The sequence below is a fragment of the Pelophylax lessonae genome, assembly GCF_965119305.1.
Source record: "Pelophylax lessonae genome assembly, chromosome: 3".
In the NCBI taxonomy this organism is placed as follows: Eukaryota; Metazoa; Chordata; class Amphibia; order Anura; family Ranidae; genus Pelophylax; species Pelophylax lessonae.
In genome coordinates this window covers 610,211,528-610,220,105 of record NC_138770.1, presented here as the reverse complement: position 1 = coordinate 610,220,105, position 8,578 = coordinate 610,211,528, and the positions used below count along the sequence as shown (strand labels likewise).

General features: G+C 41.7%; 1 protein-coding gene across 1 annotated transcript in view; it reads right to left on the bottom strand.

Moving 5' to 3' along the window:
• Positions 1-630: 630 nt before the first annotated feature.
• HHIPL2 (HHIP like 2) overlaps positions 631-8,578 on the bottom strand; it is a gene marked incomplete at both ends in the record, with an annotated part of 85,044 nt that continues 77,096 nt past the window's right edge. Inside the window, 2 exons of the mRNA XM_082250983.1 lie at positions 631-1,649; positions 7,684-7,766. Of these exons, the coding sequence (XP_082107109.1) occupies positions 631-1,649; positions 7,684-7,766 (1,102 nt within the window). The remainder of the gene's footprint in view (positions 1,650-7,683; positions 7,767-8,578) is intronic.

The window sequence follows — 8,578 nt, the reverse complement described above, 5'->3', positions numbered from 1 at the left end:
AGAAAGAGGTTGAGTCTGTAGCTGACCAAAAGGAGAAGTTTTTATTGGCTTAATCATCCAACCATTTAATAATTCCCAACAGATGATAATGAAAAGAAAATGATAAATCAATTGATGATACAAATAGAGACCAATGCATATCACACTCCAGGTTATGATTTCCTCAGTTTGTATACTGATTTTTACAACTCAAGCTATATTAGAGCTTAACTCTAGGTATATCAATGACACAAATGAATGCAGCCCTGTAATAGATAATACATCATAAAATATATATTTTTTAATAGAAACAGTGTAAGTGCTGAAATTTGACCCAGTATCAGCCTCTTGAAGTCACTGTACAGCAGGGCAGGAGTGTGAGAGGAAGAAGCAGCACAATAAGCCAATGTAACAGACTAGTGGGCGGGTCCAGGTTGACCTAGGCACTGGGGAAGTGGGTTGAATGATATGGCCATCAAACTGAGGATATTCAGCAGCAGAATAAAACTACTAAAGATCAAATGTCTGGATTAAAGTGAATAATATGGAAAAAGTAATTTTGTTATTTTATCTTTTAATGGGCTATTCATTTTTTTATCTTGTTGTTTTTGAGTTCTGCTTTAAGTAAATGAAGGTAAATACTGGATGGCTTTAGTCTTTTTTGTCAGCTTGTGTATCTGAGTTTTGTTTCTTTGCCTTTCTTCCCAATGAAAATTCCATGTTTCTGTCCTCTGAGGACTCTAATCGGAGTTTCTTCTTGTTGTGGTTTCTGGTCTTATCTTTTAAATCTTTCGTTTTTCCTGATTTTTTGCCATTGTTGTTGAAAATAACCTTTGGGTGTTTTGATTTTTTGTCCTTTGTTTTTGGAGGTTTAGTTGAAGTTGGCCTCTTTGGCACCTTTGTTGTCAAAAGCATTTTGAAATTTGTCCTATTAGTCATTTTTGTATGTTCTGTTCCAGGTGTGTTCTTGATTGTGCTTTCAATAATGGAAGCTTTGGTGCCCTGAACTTCAGATGACTTCTTTGGATGTTTCACTGGTGGTGGTTTTTTTATCTTGTCCTTCGTTGGTCTCTTGGTAGGAATCAGTTTAGTAGGTGGAATTTTACGTACACTGGCTTTGGTTGGCTTTGTTGAAAGTTTAGTTGGTGATGGTTTTTTAGGAATATTTTTTGTCGGCTTTTTCATGCTTTTGGTAGGCATAGGCTGTTGAACACTTGGCTTAACTTCCTTATTTTTATCTTTAGTTGGTGATGTTGCAGTGATGGTGACTTTTGTAGGCCTTATCAGTGTCCTTGATGGGGTTTGGGTGGTAATGAAAGTTGAAATATTTGTCTTTTCAGTTGGGTCACACTCTGTTACAATAGGTTTTGTAGGAGCCTTTGTTCTCTCAGTGGGTGCTACAGTTGTCGGAACATCAGTAATGACAGTTGAAATATTTGTCCTTGCAGATGGATCATAGTCTATGTCGCTGGATTCTGTAGGTGCCTTTGTTCGGTCAGTAAGTGACACAGTCTTCGTTGTAAAAGGTTTCTTAGTAGTAGTTAATTTGACTGGAGGTTTAGTTGTACGTGGAGGCCTGGGGGGCCTGGGGGGCCTGGAGGGCCTGGGAAGCTGTTTGACTGGTTTCTGCTGTGTTTCCATTTCTTCATTAAGAATTTCAAGCACGGTCCCTGGAAAAAAAAAAGAAGATGATATAATCCACTTTAAATATTATTTAGAACTTTTGTGGCTAGATGTTATTGATCCCTAGACATCGAGGCCAAATTAAGCAACAGCATGGGTCATTCTTATAAAACAGTGAATGTGACATTCTACAAACATGCACCACCAGTGAATCACTTTTGTTTAAAGCACGTGTACAATGAAGATTTATCTGCAGTAAATGTTTGGTGAATATCAAATTCATTGATTTATAAATATGCCCTATTTTCCTGGGTTATGTGACAATAACTCTGAGTAACATTCCTACCTAAACAGTATTTATGTTTTTCAAAGGACATGAAAGGGTTTTATTTTGATACAATGTTTGAATTTTCATATTTCACATATTTACAAAATTTTACTTTTTTAAACTTTGTTATTATCATTATTTAATTATTATTTAAAATACTGTTGTACTGTCAGAGACACAGCCTAATGCTTGCTATTTTTCAGTTTTGTTTAAAAAAAAAAAAAAAAAAAGGCTCTCACAGCACTTGTAAAAACAAAATACGTATATGACTTGTCTCCAATATTCACCTCCTCTCCAGCGCTGTCCCCAGCAACCTCTTTTTTGTCACAAGATGTCCTCATATCAGCCCGGAAGACGGAGGAGATATTGTGAGTGCAAGTTGTCATTGGCCCACCCCCTTAGGGAGGCATCAGCTCAAGATCTTGCACACAGAGTGTATAGGTGCCCAACCAGTGCTCTTCATTGAAAGTCTGGTGACTCACTTTGCTGCTTATGGAGGAGGAACAGATGTAAATATGGGCATGACACAAATAATTTTCTAATAATGCGCCTGAGGAGGAACATGGACAAATAGCAAAACCAGGGCCGTCTTTTCGGATGGGCATGCACGGCAGTTGCCCGGGGGCCCCACTTGCCAAGGGGCCCCACACCCAGGGTGGCAATTTACACACTGATCTGTCCCCCCCCCAGGCCAGATTAGTTTACCTGGTGGTCTAGGGCATCAAACACCCCCACACCCCCCCCGTTGTCTGCTGGGAGCTGGCGCCGGCTGTTTTGGTGTGGCTCTGAGTCTCTGTTGCACTGGGTGCTAGGAAGGCCAGCCGACTGGCATCTAGCAACCAGTGACATTCTGAGGAGGACCCATCATGCACAGCGGAGGAGGATCCTCCTCGTCAGCTTGTCCTCCTCTCCTCCGCGCCTAGAAGAATGGCTCCACCCACCTCCTCCTTTCATGTGCTGTGCGGCTGGTGGAAGGTAATCAGACTGCTGCAGGCTGCTTGATTTCTTTTTTCTTTCTCTCTCTCCATCGACTGTCTGTGCCATCCTTTTCCTGCCATATACATCCTCTGTGTGCCACCCTCTGTGTGTGTGCCATCCTCTGTGTGTCATCCTCTGTGTGTGTGCCATCCTCTGTGTGCCATCCTCTGTGTGTGTGCCATCCTCTATGTGTGTGCCATCCTCTGTGTGCCATCCTCTGTGTGTGTGCCATCCTCTGTGTGCCATGTACATCCTCTGTGTGCAATCCTCTGTGTGCCATGTACATCCTCTGTGTGCCACCCTCTGTGGGCCACCCTCTGTGTGTCATTTACATCTTCTGTGTGCCATCCTCTGTGTGCCATGTACATCCTCTGTGTGCCATCCTCTATGTGCCATGTACATCCTCTGTGTGCCATCCTCTGTGTGCCATGTACACCCTCTGTGTGCCATCCTCTGTGGGCCACCCTCGGTGTGCCACCCTCGGTGTGCCACCCTCTGTGTGCCATCCTCTGTGTGCCATGTACATCCTCTGTGTGCCATGTACATCCTCTGTCTGTGCCATCCTTTACATGCCATGTACATCCTCTTTGTGCCATCCTGTGTGCTATCCTATATCTGTCCTGTACATCCTATGTGTGCCATCCTCTGTGTGCCATCCTATATCTGTCCTGTACATCCTCTCTGCCATCCCATACCTGCCATGTACATCCTCTGTGTCACCCCATACCTGCCATGTACATCCTCTGTGTCATCCCATACCTGCTCGGGGGCCTATAAGGCTCTTAAGATGGCACTGAGTAAAACCTCCTATATATTGAATGAGAACTGAATCATCTACCCTTCAAACAGGAGGGGTGCTGGATTAAATATTTTTAGTATTAATAAAGGACATTTGTGAATCCAAATACTTCAGCCTCATATCACAAAATGATTGCCAGATTCTGTAAAAATATAGGTTCATGTATGAAAACTGTGGAATGTAAAATAGCCATAAAAAGAACAGATTTTGGGAACAGTCCTTTTTCACAGCAAAAAACTGTGTTTTTTTGTTTTTGATGGGGTCTATATATGGAACAAAAGGACATGAAAGGGGTGTTATTATAATGCCTATTCGCAGTTCATTGAGAACTACAAGCTGTCGGCCCCAGAGGATGATCGTACTTGTAGTTCATTAAAGAGGAACTCCCCTGTAAAGTAAATGCATAATGTGCTAGTATGCATCGCATACTAGCACATTATGTGACATTTACCTGCAACGAAGCCCGCGTTGTCCCAGCTGCCGGCCACATCCATCTTCACCCCTCTTCCTTCCGGGCCTGCAGACTCCGGCTGTATTACTGGCTGGAGCTGCGTCACGGCACTGGCGGCTGTTTCTTCAGAGCGCATGCGCCGATGATATAATCGCTTCATTCAATGTAAATATCTCCTAAACGGTGCAAGTTTAGGAGATATTCACAGCACCTATAGGTAAGCCTTATTATAGGCTTACCTATAGGTAAAATTCATCAAAGTGGGTTTACAACAGCTTTAATTTACAGAACTCTATGTGTGAACGACACACATGCCTGCTCTGTTTTCAAATTCTGACAGCAAATGCAGGAAGAGGATCACCATATGCATTCACAGGCAGGGGGAATCGGAGGGAGAGGCTGCAGGAGCTGGAGCATGTTACATGTTTCACCCTAAATAAGGGTGGAAAATGTAATGTTTTAAAAATGAACTCATCCTTTAAAATGTTTTTAGTCTTTTCTTCCTTTTTTTGTTTAAATAAATTAAATGAGAATTCAATTAAAGTGGTATTAAATTGATTGTAAAGTCTTTTTTTATTTTTTATTTTTTTTTATATACTTGCCTGGATCCTTCTCTTCTCGGGTCCCTTGTTGCTGCTTCTGGCCTCTCCCTTCTATCCATCGAGCCGAACTGCAGCTCCGTGTGTCTATTCAGACACTGAGCTACTGTTCGACCCTGCCCCTCTCTCTCCTGATTGGCTTACTGACTTTGATTGACAGCCATGGGGGCCAATGGCACCATGGCTGTGTCTCAACCAATCTGGAGGGAGAGTCCCGGACAGTTGATGGACTCCTGGACATCGCTGGATCCAGATGGGTTCAGGTAAGTATTAGAACAGTGATGTATTTAGGTTTTGTGCTGCCCTAGGCCTGACTAATCTTGTGCACCCCCTCATTTAAATATGACCCACCCCTTCCTGTAAATGCCACACCCCTTCCTGTTTCTGACCCATTCTGTCATCTGTAAACCACAGATCACAGCCACAGTGTATCAGTGCCCATCAGCGTAGCCTCATCAGTTCCCATCAGTGCTGCCTCAATACTGCCCATCAGTGCAGCATATCAGTGTAGCCTCATCAGTGGCCATCAGTACAGCCCCATCAGTGGCCACCAGTGCAGCCTCTTAGTGGCCATTAGTGCAGCCTAAGATATTTGGACTTGTATTTGCTGCCACTGATTGTAATTATAGGAATATTTCACTTATTCGTATAATGACTAGGATGTCCATAGTCATTATACAAATAAGTGAAATAATTAGTGGCAGCAAACACTTGGCAGCAAGTCCAAATATCTTATAAGATTGGAGTAATCTTACTAATCCAGTGACATATTTTGCGATAGAACATATGAGGTAAGCAGGTCCAAAATAATATTGCCATCTTATACAATTAAAAGTCTTAATTGTATATGATGCAATTCAATATGCTTGCTCAAGGACAAGGATATTTAAATAATGAAATGATATTATTGACATGATGCCTGCCATATCTGGGGGCAGAGGAGGGTAGGCGGAGCATTAGTCTGCAGTGCCACACCTATTAGCATTGGGGGCCGTCGGGCCAGTTGTATTAAGTGTGGTTGGCGGCCTGCGGTCTGTCCGAATGTCCTCACCTGCCGATATTATCATTCTGGCAGGTAGCAGTGTGAGTGCTTTATGTGGGTGCCAGACTTATTTGCTACCTGGACCCTACCCTCTGGCCCAATTCACCTCATAAGACTGGCACTATACTAAAAAGTGTTGCGCAAGCCGGCAGGGACCCTTTTCGTGCAGGAGCAGGGAGGAGGCTGTTTTTTGTTTTTTTTTGTGTGGGGGGGCAGCATTTTTGTTGCCCCCCTGCAAAGTGTCGCCCTAGGCCTGGGCCTTGTTGGCCTAGGCCAAGATACAGCACTGTAGTAGAATGATTATATATAGCCACAAAAACAGGGGCTACCTATAGCGCTTGCTCTGAATGTAGTTGAGGCTAGATAAGGTGCTTAACCAGTGCAAAGGTAGTATTATTAAAGAGGTGGGTATCAATTATAATGGATCTGAGTTGCTGTGCTGAAAATGATCTTATAAGTGCTAATAGTGTATAAATAAATATGATAAATGGTTGATGAACAATCTAAAGTGCTAAACGTGCTAGTAGTGATATAAATATAAATACAAACAGGTCATATCAGATGGGTGCACCTGAACAATAACATATAATGCAGCACATATGCAATAGATAATATGGCGATTTTTCCTGTGATTCTTAATAAAAATTGATTAATGAAGACAATGTGCTCAGCAAAACATAATATTGCTACAATAAATAAGTGCTAATTGACATCTCAGTGCAAAGTGCAGAATAATTCATAAAAAACTATTAAAAACCAAAAAGCATAGTTCATGAGTGACTGAGGTGCAAATATTAAGGTGATAGGTGTTCAATCAATGCTCAAAAAATAGTTCATGAAAATCCTCATAAAATAAAGTTCATAGGTGACTTGAAGTGCAAATGAGGCAAATATTTCCTGGGTGCAACTAAAGTGCAGGTGCTCTGTGCTCAGCTTCCAGGCGATCAGGTGCTGATACTTGCTGCCACCGTGGAAGGTAGTACAAATACACATTCGCCAAAGAGAATGGGTCTTAAATACCATATAGCATTAAGATATGACGTGATTGTATTTATATTTATATCACTACTAGCACGCTTAGCACTTTAGATTGTTCATCAACCATTTATCATATTTATTTATGCACTATTCGCACTTAGGATAATTTTCAGCACAGCAACTCAGATCTATTATAATTGATACCCACCCCTTTGGTAATACTACCTTTTCAGTGGTTAAGCACCTTATCTAGTCTCAACTACATTCAGAGCAAGCGCTATAGGTAGCCCCTGTTTTTGTGGCTATATATAATCATAGCCTTACCCTCTCTATAGCAGCTGCATACATTTAAATTTGAAAATCTCTCTTCACCACTTTATAACCCATTGGCGCGGGGGATATACACTTAAGTATATTTACTCTTCACTCAAGTATTAGAATGCATTAAGATAAAAAAAACCTTCTGCCTTTACAACTCCTTTAAACTCAAAATGTAAACTTATCCCTATAGGTAAGCTTATAATAAGTCTTACCTGTAGATACCGGGAAAATTTCCTAAAATTGCTCCAATTAGCTTCAGCCAATGACGTCACTGGTGCATGCACAATACGATCTGCATTCAGGGCACACTGACTGTGCCTCGCAACAATAATAGACGGAGAGCATGAACCTTAAATAAAGACTGGGCAAAAATGTGGTGGGAGCGATGACAGCTTAGTGCTGGAGGGCTCCCTTTGAAATATAAGTTTGTCATAATGTGCTGTTATGTGGTGTATAAACCTGCAAGGGGTCCATTTAAAAAAGAAAAACCACGTTAGGTTTATTACTGCTCCAATATAAGTGGATTGACCAGCTCGTAAAAATAGGCTACATGGATAACATAAATGGGTATTTATATCTCCTTACGTTCACGTGGAACAAATGGGATGACCTTGCTTCTGGTCCTTACTGGAGTAGGATTATAGTTGCACTTCCCAGGGGGCGCTCTCCTGAAAAAAAATAGAGTTATATATAGGTAGAAAGTTGACTTGTTCCCAGCGAACACGGCTCCATTTGGAGCTCATGCTGCCAAATGCACAAGAAATAGATAATTGACTTATTAACTGACCAGGACAATTTAGGGGCATTCAGGGTGCATTTGCATTGCGTTTTTCCTAAGCATTTATCCTCTTACATTTCCTTTGAGGCCACGTCCTTCTTCTTTGGGCGTTTATGTGTGCTGTGCTTTATTGCATTTCAGAGCATGTATGTGCATTTCCACTTGTTTTTGTGCAGTTACAATGCAAGAAATTGCAGCTGGTTGTATTTTTTTTTTCACTGCACGGCACAGTTCTGTAATGGCCTGAACTATGCCCATGGGATAACCTGGATTTTGGACTGCCTATGTAGTGGAAATACATTAAAAAATGTGAATGGGCCCTTAAAAGTCAAAAGTTTACATAGAAAAAAAGAGATTTCTGCATGTTATTGCGTGATAGAGAGCCTGGTGACTAAGCAGACCCTTTCCCAGGGCCCTTACATTTTTAAGGACCCCCAGAAGTTTCTTAAGTGTCCTTCATCTCTCCCCCTTTATGAAAAACTGCACCTTTACAGCAGCAATGAAAAAGTTGCTCAACAGCACCCTGATGACATCACAAACATCAAAAACTTTATTCCCCAGAGTGACAATAACAGTCCTCACCCCAGCACCAACTGCCTAAATGTTTCACTCACACAAGCTTAGATACCAGATAGAGGATTCCATATATACACATATTGGGTTGACCCAGTTAAGAACTGGTATTTCCTAAAGGAATCAGCA